Source organism: Aythya marila, assembly GCF_965140915.1.
Source record: "Aythya marila genome assembly, chromosome: Z".
Taxonomy (NCBI): domain Eukaryota; kingdom Metazoa; phylum Chordata; class Aves; order Anseriformes; family Anatidae; genus Aythya; species Aythya marila.
In genome coordinates, this window is record NC_139080.1 from 86,602,495 (window position 1) to 86,617,669 (window position 15,175).

The window sequence follows — 15,175 nt, forward strand, 5'->3', positions numbered from 1 at the left end:
TTGTTCCTAGATGCCTAGTTTTTAATATGTCCCCTACAGACTGTGGATTTTCATGCAGGTAACCTATTTGTTGAGTTACCTATTGAACCATGGTATCGAACATTGCCTTTACTTCCTGGATGTTTGCGATGCTCTGCACTGCACTATAGCTATTCTTAAATGTAAGACTAATTCACTACATCTAATGGAGCTGATGTATTACTTTGCTATTTGTCTAACCTTTATAGGTACATTTCACATGAGCACTGCATGGATCAGCATATGCAGAGCTGCACGTCCTTAGCTCTAAGTTCATTTCCTTATCAGAATATATGGCACTACATTATGCTGCATGTTTTTGATTTGAAACACTGACTGATAACACAGGCATACTCAAACAAAATGGTACATATATCAGCAACCAATTCATTTGTTTTGGAGAAAGAATACAATATCAGAAAAAAATATATAGCTCAGCTAAGTTTGATTGGAGTAATCAAATAGCCAAAACAGTATAACCCGTAAGATATATTTTCCTGATAACTACCCATATTCAAATATTATCTATTTATTTTTTTTCTGGTATCTTCATAGAACGTGGAATGTATTTGACCTATTATTTTCCACTGTGCATTTACTGTGTTGGTGGAAGCAAAATTTCATGTTCTTTCTGGTTATACATGTATTATCTCCATTAATAGCAATGAGAGAAACAATATTTTTAATGAGTGTTTGTGTCATTAACTAGAAAAATATTTACTGAAGTTATTTCTATTAGTGCCTAACAGGGATGGAGTTTGAACCTTTTCAGTCTGCAGTCAGCAATGCTAGCTAGCTGAGTAACTGATTCAGAGCAAAATGCTTATTTGTAGAGTTGTCCCCTTCCAAAATGCCATTGTGGTGGGAGCTTTAGAAATAGACTTTGTGAAAGAAAAGATTTGATCAAATAGAAATGTTTCAGGCTGCGCAGACATTGTATGCCTGTCTGAATTTAAGAAGAGATTGGACTGTGAACTTAGGCACATGGTCTGAACTTTTGGGTAGACCTGTGCGGTGTCAAGAGTTGGACTTGATGATCCTTAAGGGTCCCTTCCAACTCAGGATATTCTATGATTCTATGATTCTATATATCTGCAGGAACACAAAAGTGGTGTTGCCTAATAATGACCAAAAATGTTTTGTAGTGTTTTTTTGTTTGTTTGTTTGTTTTGTTCTGTTTTTGTTTTTGTTTTTCCTATAAGTTTTAAACTATGGCTGTTTTCAGAACTGAACAAATTGGAAGCCGATTTCCCTTGTGTTTGTAATATTTGAAAAAGTGCAGTGGTAGAGGTCAGTTTGCTTTTGCAGGTACAGCACTGATCATTCTGCTACTGTGATGTACTGTGATGATAAACATGACTGTCACTCCTGTGGGATTAGTTCTGTACGTAAGATGTGTAATAGCTCATCAGCAGTGTTCAGATGTTTCCCTTTCCTGTGAATATACTCTTTTCATAAATAGACTACATCCAATCCTTTCTAATATTAACATAATTCCAAAGTCAGTAATATATTTGTAAAGAAGCCTTTTCTCTTTTAAAATAGTTTTATTTACACTGAAAATGCTTTTGATTGTTTTCAAATGACTTCAGGAGAGGTAAGAAAGAGGATGCAGTCTGACTCCTTATTCTCTGAGTTTGGGGCTATGATGTACCTGCTTTGGTAACTCAAAACAGCTAATGTTGGAAAGTTCAAATGCGACATGACATTTAAAAATCATGCCAAATTAAGAGAAAACACATTGTTTAGTGTAGGAATATGTTAGTATTGCATGAATATAGACTTTAGATTTCTTTGTTTTCACTGACAGTTGGTCGGGCACTCGAAGAGGCTCCCCAGGGCAGTGGTCATGGCACCAAGCCTGCCAGAGTTTAAGAAGCATTTTGTCAACACTCTCAGAAACATGGTCTGACTTTTTGGGTGGTGATTTGGAGACCCAGGAGTTGGACTAGATGATCCCTGTGGGTCTCTTCCAACTCAGGATATTCTATGATTCCACGATTCTTTAATGCTACCTTACAAACGTATTTTCTGTTCACATTTACTAAAAATATTTCTGCTATGCGAACATAGATTATTGAAAGCACAAGTAGTACTTTGACAATCCAGACAAATCAGGTTTTGCTTGGCAAGCAGTAGTTACCCAAGACTTGAGAAGTGAACTCAGTGTGAATATAAGAATGATTCCTAAGTGCCCATGAGGGTAAGGCGTTGGGAGGCAGACTCATCCCTCTCTGCACAGTATTCTCCCTGGCACCACACCTAACAGAGGGAGAAGGACATTTTGCACAGGTGGCTTCATCACTCTGGGCATCATCATCGATGAGAACAGCCCAACCAACACCGCAGGCTGTGCACAGAGGCCAGGGGGTCCCCACAGACCTGTGTGCTGAACATGGCACAGCTTGTCCCTGGACCACAAGCACCCACCGTGGGGTGCAGAGGGGCAGACAGAGTAAGAGGCACAATGTGGTGTAGAGCAGCTGACAGCTCCCCCTGAAATGCCATTCTCCACAGGCACTGCCAGCACATGGTGGCTTCTTTTTTATTCTGTTCAAATTCTGTTCAGCAGTGGGGAAAAAATGGCATTTTTAATTAGTAAGACTTCGATGCAAGAAAATGAAGACCTGTGTATTTAACTTGGCCCCATGACTGATTCTACTCTGCTATGTCACTGTAGTGCTTCAGACATGTCTGTATGTGAAACATGCACAATTCTGTGTTTCAGACCCAGGGAGACAATGATACCACTGATGTCAGCAGCAAACCTCACTTCAGCTGCAGCTGTGTAAGGTGCAGTGTTCCTCCTTGTGGAGAAATCCCTTGCGGTTCTTCTTATTCAATAATTACACATTTTCTTCACCCAACCCCTCATTATTTTCTCAAGCCCTTGCTTTCAATTTTAAACTGTATTTCCCTATTGTTTTAAGGCAATGGATTGACATTATCTTATTGTTTTCTTTACAAATGTTAAGACCACACACTCTGAGCTCTGCTAACACACTGTATTATGCTACTAGTAGACAAATTTTAACATCACATCACATACATATTGCAGTTGCTGTTGGAACATGCCTTTTAAAAAATACTTTTATTGGATGAAATTGTCTCTTCCCCAAGAAAAATCTGGTTCTTCAATATAATTTATTATACCTTTTAAAATTCTGTCTGTTCAGTAAAATCTTTGCTACATTATAAATACCTGTAAAGAAAATATAATTTAAAATTCTGAGAGAAAACATTATTTTCCTTTTACATTTTTCACAAAACCCACACAGGCACCAAGGAAAGACTAACAATAAAAATAATTTACTCCTGTACAGTCTACTCTGGGTTGGAAACATTCAAAAGAGGGACTTTAAAGTTGTCCTCTTATGAAACTTTGGCTACAACATAGGAATCGATCTTAAAACAAAGTCCTATGTATTCCACCCATCTATAGCTGAAAACTTCTTTCAAAGGCTGATTTGAGTGTTTGCAGTACTTTCCTCACTTTAACATACTGGATTGACAACTAGCAAAAACCACTGCTATCTGACAGAACCAGCCCCTGAATTTCTCTGCACAGGACTAACAGTGGTCCTTTCTCACCAAACGGGAATATTTATTGTAGAGATAAACTCCCAATTCTGACAATTACATTTTATTATTTAATTACAATAACATTCTGCTTTTTCACTAGTTATGTATTGCCAGAAAGCTTGTGTGTTGAAGGGACAACATAAAAAAAAAAAAAAAAGTTTTCTGATTTCAATAACTTTTTTTTTTCACTTCTTGTTCTAAGCAAATTTCTTAGCAGAGAGCAAGCAATATAAGTGTAAGAGACATTTACTCTTGTAGTTGTTATCGTTGTAGTATGGAGTATAAATATGGAAGAATTCTTCAAATCAACTAAGCCATATCTATCTAAAGCTGGCAAAAAACACAGACTGATCCCCAGGTAGACATGAACCTACTAAAATCAAATGAAAATGCAAAGATTTTTAAATCTTAAGTTTGGTAAGATAATTTTCAAAGTTGCCTTCAAGCAGAAATTACAGAATTTAGTGTGAAGTTTTAAAAATCTCTATCCAAACTAATGAGTTATGAACAAAATATTCAATTCCTTTTTAAGAGAAAGTTGGTTCATTTTAAGGAATAGACAGTAAAGAAGGAACATTTTTTTCTACATAGTCTGGAAAATATTTCTAGTCTACATTTCTACATTTGAACGGTAGATGACAAAGAGAGAAAAGTAAAACCTAGTCAGCACTTGCTTGGATTATCTTTAGCACTGCAATGAGACACTAGGAATCTTCATTTCCTTGTAGCAGATCCTCTCCTATTTCTGAGCACCCACCCATGCATTGCTGTTTTTGTTTGTTTTCAATTATGAACAGCAAAACAATAAGTCAATCTTGACTCCAACTTTAAAGAGGTATCTGTGGAAAACTGTCATTAGATGCCATATGATGCCATTCTATTGTATATGATGCCATGATAATTTTTTCCACTTAGGATAGGGTGATAGACCTTTCTGGCCACTCTGCTTCTCCCTTCACTACTTTTATTTTATTCTGAAGGAGTCTCACCATTTTCTCACCACTTTGCATTTTCCTCTGTCATCTCACTTTTCATCTTTAGTCTCTTATGACTGCTAAAGGTAGGCAGCAACCTGCCGTTCCTGCTCTCTGAAGCTACTCTGTTTCCTCCTCTTTCACTTTCCCCTTCCTTCTTTTCCTTTTCCCCCTCCACAACCCATGCAGTTTTTTCCTCCATTTCTGACTCTCTTCTCCTGGGTATTTTTTCATTCATATACGTCCTTCCTCCTCCCCCCATTCATTTTGCCTTACCTTCCTAGATATTTGGGAAATGTTACAATTCACCACAGATACTCCAAAATGCACTCGTTAGATGTTCTGTGCTGGTATAATTTCCCTTTCTACACCTCTTTGGTCACAGTTTAAGGAACAGGCAAAATGATCCTAGCTTTGATTGCTGCGGATGTAGACATCTTAGGAGGCATTTATGTTACTCAACTTTAGAAATCTAACTGAGGCTCCAAAGGTAAGAGATTGTTTCCCCAAAGTTCATCCAGTCAATAAAAATAAATAAGTACTCCATCAGGTAATTCAGAACCAGTGCAAAAACTAGTCAAGTGCTCTTAAGTGCTATCTGTCTTCATTAGCTACATACAGCCTAGAAAAACTAAGCTCATAATTCAGGCACTTCATTTAGGCAGTTTAAGTTCGGTGGTGAGAATCCCCATGGTCTGGAATGTGTTGTTTGGAGCTCTTTTATACTAGAATATGTCTGTCTGTAGTTTAATCATTAATAACTTCATCAGTGTTCACTGATGCTCCAATCCAATTCCAGTTTCCCAGCTGCTCCTTTGCAGGAGAACAGAAGGGTAAGAGTGCATTGTTGTTTGGAAAAGGAACAAAAAATGAAATAAAAAATAAAAACAACTGTGAGGGAAAAGGTACTTGCTGCAAGTATTAAATCTTGAATAAATGCCAAATATAAGAAAGACTACACTATTCATTACAAATCCAGGGATGAGAGTATATCCCCAAAGCTTTGGCAATTCAGTTCAAAACTGCTTAGTAATTCAGGTTTTGAATCCTACTTCATGCTAAGGGAATAGGGTGGAAGAATAAGTAACGTGAAAATTGTTTAAAATAGAGCATTAGTATTTTCAGGGGAATACTGCTGCATTTCATGCCTGAGGGGGCAAATCTACTCTGATGGTAATGAAGAAAGTCTTTGAAAAAAGCTATTACTAAAAAGCATCAGTTTACTGCCTTATCCTCCCACACCTGTTTTTTTCCTTCCTTGATATTTGTGTTAAATATGAAGCAATCAAAGCAGCAATTACACAACTAGAGCATACAATAGACTTCTGAAAAAAAATAAAAATGAAGGTGGGGTGGGGAGAATGAATATTTCCAACTCAGTGCCATACCCTACAGTTTAGTTTCCCTCATTTATGATATCAACCAAGGCTTGCAGCAGTCTATCATCTCTATGCTTGTATGGTTTGGCATTGTAAAAAAGATCAACGTAGTCACTGTACAGGCTTTCTTCTGAGTCTTTTAGCTGGGAGGGCTTGTTTAATTTTTCGAGGGCCTGATAGAAGTGTTCAAATGGAATATTTAACTTCTCACTTGCAGTCTTCTTTGGCAGTCGCTTCTCAGCCATCTGTCTGCTAAAAGCACTTTGCAGTAAGTGCAGCATAGCCTCTGATGGGATTTTATCTTCTGCTTTGTCACTGCTACTACTAGTATCTTCTGTGACTTTGTTTTTTTCACTCAGGTTCTCCTGTGTGGTGTGGTCCTAGAATGCAGATTGGCATAAGAGAGGTTAAGTGTCAAAGCAAAACTGTCTGGATTCAGATTTGCTCTGATTAGTGATTTTCATGTATGTGTGTGTAGATATAATTTTTTCACTTAGGAGCCACTAACATCTGGAAAAGAACTAGATCATTCTATTCCAAAGCAGACTTATTATTCATTCAGATTGTCATTATTCATATTCAAACAGACTGCATTGCATATAGTATGAAATCTCCCTGAGGAAGATTAGGAAGTTAACTTAGGATAAGCTAACTCAGGAAGATAACTTAGGAAGTTACAAATTCAGAACCTACAGTGTCAGGATACAACTTGTCATTTTACAGCAAGATTTGTCCCAGTCTCAGAAATACTCCTGGCTGTACTGTGGGATACAGCTCCTCAGCTGTCTGTTTGGAGCAAGTACCTGCAGTGGCAATGGCAACTCTGAATGTGCCACACACCCTTGTGGAAAGGACTGAACTAATGCTTCCGTATTACCTGCTCTGTAGTAATCATTTTACCTGGGAAATGACAATATGGCTAACCCATGGATATGACACGTATCTCAGCAAACTCTGGAAGACTATTGCCAAATACAGACGTGCAGAGAAATTGCTGAGGCACAACCTCATTTCAACACTGTTTGTTATGCTTCCCATGTAGCAATATATGGCTGCATATCATCTTCAATTACACTGGGTCTGTCTTTCTAATGGAACTTCAGCTGTTTTTTAGTATGTGTCTACCAACCTTTTCCTATAGCACCTCCTGAATCCAATTTTATTTTCTTCCAAGTTTATTTTACTGTACATAGCTGCCACAACTGTGGACACTCAATTTTATGTATGTGAAAACCATAATTATGTCTCCCTTGGTATTCTCCTCTGTAACCTTGCTGAAGAAGGTTAGTATCTCTATTATTTACAGACGTCCTAATTACCTAATGGGGAGATGAATAGATGTGATGTGATTAAGTATGCTGAGTATATAACATAATAAAGCATTTTGAAAATATACAATATTATCATCATGAGCACCCAGAAAATCACTGCTATTCTCGGAAGCCTAGAATACATTTGTTTTCCATACAGCACTCTACCTTAAAGGTAAGGAAAGGATGAAAAAGGAGCTGGCAGCAACAGGTCCACGTAACTGAACTATCTCAGTAAGTGAGTTCCTGACTTTTGTGATGCTTCTTTGTTACAAACCTTCTTCCAAACTTCCTTGAAGCACTCCAGCAGGCTCCTTTGGTATCAAACACTTGTTCTTACTAGAATTACATAAATTTAGTGTGTCTGTCAGTGGTGCATTTCTCCCTCCTTGCATTAGCTGTTGAATTCATAGCATTAGTATCAATATCTTCTTTCAATCCTAAAACTGTTAGGTGTTGGCATGTGAAAGCAGAGGCTAAGAAAAATATCAGTTGCTGACACTGAAGAAATTAGAACAGTCGCAAAACTCGCAAGTGTTCAGAGGGTAGAGGAAATTAATACAAAATGAGTATGTATTTTCTTATTAGGGAAAAAGACACAATTCTCCAAGAAATTTAAAAATATATATAGAAAACAATTACTGTGATGCTACCTCTACAAGGTCTGTCATCTTCTCCACACCTCTTCTGTCATTTTGCACAGCATTGTAGGATGTGTAAACACGTGGCTGCTTCATATGTTCAGGCTGGGTAGCAGTGCCATGCAAAATCAATTTCCAATTTACAATCCTTCCTTCATTTTGTATTCTTCTGGACTAAAGGACAAGCACAGCATTAGCATAGGTTCTCAGGATGTAAGAAGAAAAAACAGAGAATACTTGCTCAAAAAGCAGAGAGAATTCACTAAAATAAACAATAAAGATTTCAATATCTAAATTTAGAGCATGATTTGTAAGCACCAAAAGACTAATACATTAGAGACAGAACATATCAGAAGGTGGGATTTAATGCAATGGCTTGACTACTCCAAGTATTCATCTTTTGAGTTAATGTAATTATTAATTGATCATGTAATCATCAACGGAATTTCAAAACACAACACAAAATTACTGAAGTATAAGTTTGTGTTATTGGTATTAGATCACTAAGCCACTCCTTGGCAATTTTCTCACAAGAGCAACCATTGAAACAGTAGCTCAGAATAACATTCTGTACACTTACAATAGCAGTCTGTGGAGGTGAGCTACAAATGTTTTGTCCATTTGTTTTGTCAATGGGATTTAAATAGAAGAAAGTGAAAGAGAAGGGTACATAGAACAGTGTGAAACTTTATTTTTCCAAAGCTTCTTTCAGAATTTTTACTTGGTCATTTATTGACTGAAGAGAGCTGCTGAAGCTCTTTTTTACTAAGTTTATGCCGAAGTTTACATATGCAATTTATGTGGCAATTAAATTATCAGTAACTCTGCATGGCGATCTCTGATTTCAGGTGAAGACATTAATGTGCAAACTTATTTCTGGAATCACAAAACCCTATAAACTGAGGAAAAAATCCATTGTTTCTTTCAGACAAAAAGTTAGCTTATTGTAAATTTCAGGAACCACTAGCTTGAAATTGAAAACAAAAAGATAGTTACATACAAAATGCCCTTCTTAGCTTCCTTCCTTCCAAAAAAAAAAAAAAAAAGGCATTATTTTAGCTACAAAGAGCAGGATATCTGTAACCATGGGGTTATCTATAAGCCTACAGTATTAACACTACGCTGTTGATAATAATATTTACTTCTACTGCCTTGTCCATCTGCTCAGTATTCAGTATCATCCTCCTGATTACAATTCAAGGCCAGTAAGGGTTGGAGACTCAGTGTCTGCTAGGAAGCACTTGGTTTCTTGCAGGATCTGATCCTTAATGACAAGCTGATTAACAGACAACTTCAATGAAATTCTCCAGAGATGACTGAGTCTGATCACTCTCGCTTCGAAGACAATGATTTTTCAGTTGCCTATCAAACAGCCTTCTTCTGTCCCACTGTCACAATCTGTGTTCCCAAGCACTTTTAGTAAACTTATTTATTTTTTATCTGTAGATTTCTTGGCTTTAATTCTTAAAGGTTGTTCAGCAGTAATTACTCTGAGAAAGAGATTGGGGAAAGATATATATCAGCATAGCTCTCTAAGGCCACCAGAAATTCATTAATTCCAAGGGGTTTGAGTTAATGAAAATTATGCACATGTACCAAGAGGAGACTATTGTCTATCATGTGCTCTTTTCTGCATGGAAAAAAAAAAATGCAGTTAATCATATGTAAATTTGATTACATACTTCATGAATCACAAAAAATTATATTAAGAAGTGACTTCTTCCAGTGACATATTATGTGAGAAAAACATAGGCATGAAACTCCATTTGACAGGTACATGTCACTGGAATGAGTACAGTTCTTTGCATTTATGTTAGAAGAAGAAAATCTGACTTTATCTTTTTTTTTTTTTTTGTGCTATTTCTTCAGATGAGCCAATCTTTAATCTTTAAGCCAGATGGATGCTCTGTTTAAATAAACTCTTGCTGTAGCTTCTTTCATGAGAAGATTCACTGTTCAACATACTTGATAGTGGCTAGTGATCATATTCAAGCTCTCAAACTTATCAGACATACTTACCACATCAGTAATTCTTAACACCCAGGTGCCTGTTGGATTCTCTCCCCATGTGTGAACAGACATGAAGTCCCAGTTCTTAAAGCCATTGGGAGATTTATCTCTCTCTCTCTCAGCCAGTAAGACAGTGCTGGTCCCTGTGTTAGTGCAAGATCAACAGTAGTGACTGTTCATATGTGTACACTTCTGCTTGTCACTTGGCTTGGTTTGCAAACTATGTAGTGCAAAGGTACCCTGGAAAAACACCATTTAGCCATGGCTGGGGGAATGGGAAACATGCTATCTCTGGTCACTGGGTACCTTATCAAAACCAGCTCACACAGAATTGAAAACCAAAGCCTTATCCTGAATTCATTGTTGTATTTCTGGCAGGGGAGTGAATGTAAAATGTTACAGCCCAGAACTCCAACAGGGCAAAAACTATTTGTATTGTTATTATTATTACAAAAATGCTACAGTTCAAAAAGCATTTCTGCAGCATAAGAGACTCTAATGCAGAGCAGAAGGTTTTTTTTTTTTAGTTGCATATAAGGAGAGAGCGTGGAAGCTCTATTTACATAATATGGAGCAAGAGAAGCCCCAGGGAGACTGATCACAAGCTATAAATATGTTTAAAGGTAACACTGTAAATAAAGAAAAGGGATGACATATTTAGTAGGAAAGTTTTACAGGAAAGTGAAAAAAAAAAAAAAAAAAGCAGCAAGAACTGAAGGATAGTTCAGTCAAAACAGCAACATGATAGTATTGTGGGGGCAGCAATACTTGACTATTGCTACCTCAACTACACCCACAGATATACATATGCAGATGAGGAACATATTACTGTCATTGGTCTTTCAAAAAGGGGTGTTTTACTGAGATGAAACCAGGCTTCCTATGTATTAGCAACACAGGGAGGAAAATATCTCTATAAAAGTAGAAAGAGCTCCATGAAGTGCCTAGAGACAGTCCATTTATATGCTTACAACCCAAAACTTATCTAAGATGGAATTAAATTAGAAAATAGCACCAATAATCAAGGGTAAAACAGATTACAGCAACATTGGACCCATAAGACAAAAGCTAAACTCAGAAAATGAAGAATTAATGCTAGGGTTAAAAGGAATCCCAGACAAGGTAGGCTTTGGAAGAATACTGTGTGTACAGTATCTAAGCCTGCTTTGAAGTGAGGTCATGCAACAATCACATCAACAAGGCATTAGTAGTTTATTATATGCAAATTATTATATCACCCTTTAATATCAGTAAATTAGATTAGACCGATGTTTAAATTCTAATCTGAAAGTTTATCTGGTTTTTGTTTTGTTTCGCTTTTTAATAATATCAGCAGATCTGACAGAAGATCTTACTCTCTACAAAGTTATTTATGCTCTTTCTCCTTTCTTTTCATTCTCCTTATTTCAGGGCACTGTCAAGATCTCTTGCTATGTTGTAGCATACCTAATACAGTAGTACTATGGTGCCAAATAGAGATTTTTTTTACATTCACCAATGGGGAAACACTTGGGTAAAATCTAGGGAGTCAGATTTCTTGAGTTTTCCATTAGGTCATTAAATCACAGGAAGGCTGATAGGCATTACAATTTGATACCGCCAGGAACTCTCAGTTTTCACAGGTCCAGGTGCTAGAATGTGACACATTAGAAACAGCGCCTTCATTTCTGAAGTAAACATCTTCTTACAAAAATAATCCAAAATGCAAGAAGAGTGAAAAAAGGCACTCAAAGAACTAGTTCTCGTTCCCAGGATTCTTTGTCCTCACATTCACCTGTTGGTTGTGCCTAGATTTGTGTAATGATGTGTTTAGCTATTTTTTAATCCTCTGAGGAACATACAAGTAGTTTTAATGAAATGTTACACACTACAGCAACAGAAAGTAATATCTTAGCTTCCCATACCTGATGGAGACACCAAGGTGACATGAAGATCACCTCTACGGGAATATTCAATTGTTGCCTCAAGCTGCACATGCTCCAGAGATGCAATTGAGTTTTCTTGACCCTCACAGGCTTTTGTGGGAATTTCAATGATGACTTCCTCATTTGCTCTTAATAATCTGTCAAAATTACAGTAAATATTACTGACAGAAACTTTTGATTCTGGATCATTATGTGAAGCATTGAAACAATAACAATCATTTAGAATGATGGGAAGAGAAGTAAAGAAAAAAAATAATTTTTAAATGTCCCCATGAAAACCCTGGGAGTCCTGAATGCACAGGAAATACTGAAGTGGATCAAGTTGTGTACACTGTATAAGTTACAGTTATGCAACCCACCCTGGAAGCAAGCAAGTCTGGGTTATTTAGTTTCTGTCAGCACTTCACTGTTCCACAGCGGCTACAAAAAAAAAAGTCTTTGCAGTCAGCTACATCACATGACTCTATCAGACTTAGCTGCCTCATAGATATATGCAATAGAGCTGTTACCATAAAGTTATAGCATTGCATCAGGCATAGCATTTTTTATTTTTTGTGGTTAATGCCATCTCTACAAAAAAAAGGCTTACATCGTCCATATGTGTTCATGCATAGCTTTCTCTGCACAATTTCCATTACTTCTAATGAGAAGGGTATATAAATCACCACAGAAATCATTCAGAATTCAAAATATTGGGATCTTTGTTTTTATAATGTCACACAGAAGACTGCAATAAAAATACATAAACAGCAAGTATTGCATATACCAGAACTAGATCAACACTCTGTGGAAAGGAGAAGGCTCATAAAAACAAATCGATAGTAAAACAGCATAAATTGTAAGGTTACCAAGCAGTGACACTCCAAAACACCATAATATGTTTTTACAGACAGATTTTTAGTGCACTCACATGGTATAATTTCTATCTTTGAAATATCTGTATTTATTCTAAAGAACAAACACATAAATTAACAAGTAGAGACAAAAACATTCTAGATATCCTTACTCATTAATCAGGTTAGTGATTTGTGATTAAAGCTTGTATGTTGAGCTCAGTTTAGATTCACTGTGCTATGAGCACTTGTGAATATGCCTTGTAACTCTTTCCAGTGAACCTCTGAAACACGCATGTTTCATAAGAGCAGTGCTATGGATGTGACTAAAGCTTAGTATATCACCCTGATTTCAACATACCCTATGCATGTCACAGGAGAAGAGTTGCTAAGACTACTACAGATGTTCCTTTAAAAAAAATCTCTGAAAAAAAATGGTATCTTTTTGCTCATCTGCTGATAGCAGTCTAAACATTCTTATCTGATCAGGTTCAGTTTCACAGTATCATTCATACATGCATTGTCTGTAAAAGCAGAGATCTCATTTTTGTGAGAGTTCATGCTAGTGATGTTCATCAGTCTTACACTAAAAAAATAGCAAGCAAGCAAATGCTGCTTGCCTGTTCCTGGGGGAATATAGTAGGGCAAAACCAAATGAATCAAAAGAAATCTCTTAGTCTGCTTTTGAGTGATCCGTGCACAATACTATCCTTCAGGCATTACTAAAATAGATGTAAGCCTAGCTACTACTAACACACATTCTTACCTTGGTTCAAAGCCTTTGTCCTTCACAATACACTCTCTCTTTTCTGGTACACCTCTCCATCTTTTGGGATCAGCTAAATCCACCAGCGCATTGGCATTGAGTAGTCCAAACCCAAATCGGCTGTTTACCATCAGTCCCGCTCCATTCTTTTTCCATCCTGGATTGCCAGCCAGTGGATCATATTCTGAGGTCCATACTACCAGGTGCTGCATATCCCTCCATGTTAGATTTGGACTGTTGAGAGAATGTGCCCGATTAATTTTTTTGAGATTATCTATAATTTTTCTCTTTGGTTTGCAACATTAGTTTGCAACAAAAAGTGTTTTCAATGTACATGGTACCCTATTATTTTAAAATATAGAGCACGTTGCATGTGTATTCTTCCAATACTTCTTCAGGTAAACAAGATTGCTATGTAAATGCTATCTAGCAAGATTAGAGTCCAATAGTTCAAACTACTTAGGCATTTAAATTTATCTATCAAAAATATTATTTCCCACCACTTTTTATGGAAACTGGTGAGAACTTTGAAAATTCACTTGGCATTTGAGTCATCTATGATTAACTCTACCCTTTAAGATATGGTCCTTGGCTTATGTCATTAAAGGAGTATGCAATAGAATAGGAAGCTGAACACACAACATTCAAGTGCTAAGCCTACACCCTGATGTCTAAGTGAAAAGGCCATTGTCTTGTCAACAATGTGCCAACATTGTCTTGTCCTACCCTGTTCTTTACCCCCACCTCTAACTCATAGTTCTGGCTACCAGCCCTGCAGGGTGTGAACCTGTCTGCTCCCTGCCTACTCTAAAAGCTGAGCTTCGGTACCTTCCATTTTATGTCTCATCACTGACAGGAAAGGTTCCGCAAATTGACTAAGCACTTCACTTAAACTCCCGCAACCTATTGTCTTCAAATTGAGCTCTCTTGACAGAAGCGCACCCTCACTGCCTTTAAGTGCAATTGACCAGCTCAGCAAACAATTGTTGCCAGCGCACTAAATGGACTAAAATTACTTGGTCATCACATTTTACTTGCGTTGGTTCTGACTTGCTAGGACGGTGTTGAGGCAAGTAGCTGCTTATTTCTGTCATCAGGCTAAGTCTGACTGACAAGTGGAGCAGCAGCATGAGATAGTGTAACTTTCAGGAAGGCAATGTTTGAGGCAAGATAGTGGGGCATCTGAAAAACAGGAGTTTCAACAGTAATTTTGTGACATCTTACTTTGCCTCCAGAGCCAGAGCAAAAATTCCTGCTGCCAGTGGTGCAGATGCAGAGGTCCCAGTGTGAGTCTCTGTACACTCATTGTGAAGATCAGCACTTGTCTGACAGAAAAACAACAAAAAATTGTCTGAAAATATTCAGATTGCATGAATAAACAGTTGTAAATACAGTCAATCCATACTCACAAACATAACTATGTATCCTTTACTTGATGCGTATTAATACATTTCTTACCAGCAAAGCGATGGATGTTTAAATCCGTTCATATTTCAATCCTCTCTTTTTACTTCAACTATAATTTTTGTATCAAAATGCTTTGTGTTGGAACAAAATACTCCCACACTGAATATCTTATTTTATTCTAAGGTTTCACAATAAGTGTTTCAGGCTTACTGGTGAATCATAAAAACAGATCATTGTGTTGGGCCTAGAACATTTAAAATTACTGCTTGCTGGAAAATTACTCATAGGATTAGTATTAGTGTTCTGCTCCCTCTTCAGCAGAAGAACTAT

The 15,175-nt window shown here is 37.1% G+C and overlaps 1 protein-coding gene across 1 annotated transcript in view; it reads right to left on the reverse strand.

Moving 5' to 3' along the window:
• Positions 1-3,097: 3,097 nt before the first annotated feature.
• PCSK1 (proprotein convertase subtilisin/kexin type 1) overlaps positions 3,098-15,175 on the reverse strand; it is a 29,801-nt gene continuing 17,723 nt past the window's right edge. The window contains exons 9-14 of the mRNA XM_082782797.1: positions 14,663-14,763; positions 13,439-13,672; positions 11,819-11,976; positions 9,924-10,057; positions 7,917-8,078; positions 3,098-6,333 (exon numbers count right to left, since the gene is read on the reverse strand). Of these exons, the coding sequence (XP_082638923.1) occupies positions 5,971-6,333; positions 7,917-8,078; positions 9,924-10,057; positions 11,819-11,976; positions 13,439-13,672; positions 14,663-14,763 (1,152 nt within the window). The 3' untranslated portion in view covers positions 3,098-5,970. The remainder of the gene's footprint in view (positions 6,334-7,916; positions 8,079-9,923; positions 10,058-11,818; positions 11,977-13,438; positions 13,673-14,662; positions 14,764-15,175) is intronic.